Genomic DNA, 1651 nt, shown 5'->3' on the forward strand with positions numbered 1-1651 from the left:
CATACGGGGTTCATCTTCTTCTTCTCGGATGTATCAATATTGGTTCCCGGAGCATTGCTCACTTTGAATCATATCAAAGAAGGCAAACATGCTGTGAGTGCTAACAAGATAAGTATTATGAATGGTAAGTGTCTGGGAAAGAGAAATAATAAAAGCTCACCTCTTGAGTGTTCCCCTGTTCCTCATCATCATAATCATTATTGAGCAAACAGTTTAAATCATGAGGTGAAAGGCTGTTGATAGCCCTGCGAATGGCATCCTCCATCTGAGTCTCTTCCTCCAAATGAAGAAAGCCACTAAACTGACGCGGGTTGTGTAATTCAGACGAAGATCTCTGAAAGAAAGGGAAGAACACGAACGAGGTCGTTGGTCAGATCCTATATGACTAATATTTGAACTTTCTTTGACCATCATCAGACTATGATATTAAAGAAAAATTCGTTATTTTTTTCTTTCTTTTTGAGATACCTCTGCCTCTGCACTCATCCCTCCACAAGGGTTGTTCATAGGAATGATGAGAGAGTGAGTATGCTCAAATTCACCACCACCGCCACCACAACCATCACAACCACCACCACCGCTGCCACAACCATCACAACCACCATCGCCACCACCACCGTCACCGCCGCCACCACCATCACCACCACCATCGCCACCGCCGCCACCACCACCATCATCACCGCCATCACAACCACCACCACCACCATCACAACCACGGCCGCCGCCACCACCAGCAGGAGCAGCAGAAGAAGAAGGTAAATCACTGGCGTCACCCTTAAACATTACTTTACATAGTGTATATGTCACCATCGGGGTCTGTACCAAATCAAATATGACCCAAAAAGAAAGAAACAGAAAATTAATCAACAGAGAATATGCATTTACGACTACGAGCAACCAAATGTTTACCTGACTAGGAGACACGAACGTAGCGACATATTCATGCATAACCCAATCGGACTTAAGTTTCGTTCCACCAAGAATCTTACTGTACTGAAACACAAAGACCCTTTTCTCACCAATCTTCTCGCAATCTCCTCTCTTTCGCATGATATTCGTTGTAACTCCGGTTTTCTTCCAAGAACCAGACTTGGTTTTCCTGCTCTGTCTCTCTCCTCTGTTATATCTGTTCTCCTTCGGACAGAAGAAATACAAAACATTGTCCGTCTCCTTCCTCGTCGTGCTCGACTGGGCTGAGAAATAACAACAAATTAACACAAAAAAAGCCCGATGTTTAAAACGCATTAATATTATCAGAAACTAGCCGGTGTTTCGATACAAGTGTGTGAAGTAGTCGGTAAAACTTACAAGCTAACTCCGAGGGATCGAAGCTATAGATGTCGACTGTGCTAATGACTTCATCTACATGACTCGTGTTACCATCCATATTCTTCGACTTGAGGTAAGGGTTGAAGATCTCCTCGTCGGTCGGACGAAATCTGAAACCCACGGGATGCGGATCCACCATTTTCTCCACAACAACGATAAAAGTTTCAGATCAAAAACAAAAAATTTAAAAAAAAAAGAACTAAAGAGAAAAATATGCAGCAGAGCAGAGGAGCTTTGTCGCTCGCTGTTGCTGCATAGGAACTTTGCCGCTCGCTGTTCGGTTAATATTACTTTGTGATAGGAGCAAGATGTGGGGGGGGGG

At 43.9% G+C, this 1651-nt stretch overlaps 1 protein-coding gene and 1 long non-coding RNA gene across 2 annotated transcripts; both read right to left on the bottom strand.

Moving 5' to 3' along the window:
- On the bottom strand, window positions 1-578 carry LOC106293725. The gene is made up of 3 exons (XR_001260616.1): window positions 469-578; window positions 161-334; window positions 1-61 (listed from the first exon to the last, which is right to left on the bottom strand). It is a non-coding gene; the product is annotated as an uncharacterized LOC106293725 (long non-coding RNA).
- A 209-nt stretch (window positions 579-787) lies between these two features.
- On the bottom strand, window positions 788-1468 carry LOC106344206 (NAC domain-containing protein 5-like). The gene is made up of 3 exons (XM_013783621.1): window positions 1309-1468; window positions 915-1193; window positions 788-816 (listed from the first exon to the last, which is right to left on the bottom strand). Exons 1-3 carry the CDS (start codon window positions 1466-1468, stop codon window positions 788-790), a joined length of 468 nt encoding a protein of 155 aa, XP_013639075.1.
- Between the last annotated feature and the right edge of the window lie 183 nt (window positions 1469-1651).

The sequence above is a fragment of the Brassica oleracea genome, chromosome C5 (assembly GCF_000695525.1).
Source record: "Brassica oleracea var. oleracea cultivar TO1000 chromosome C5, BOL, whole genome shotgun sequence".
Lineage (NCBI taxonomy): Eukaryota > Viridiplantae > Streptophyta > Magnoliopsida > Brassicales > Brassicaceae > Brassica > Brassica oleracea.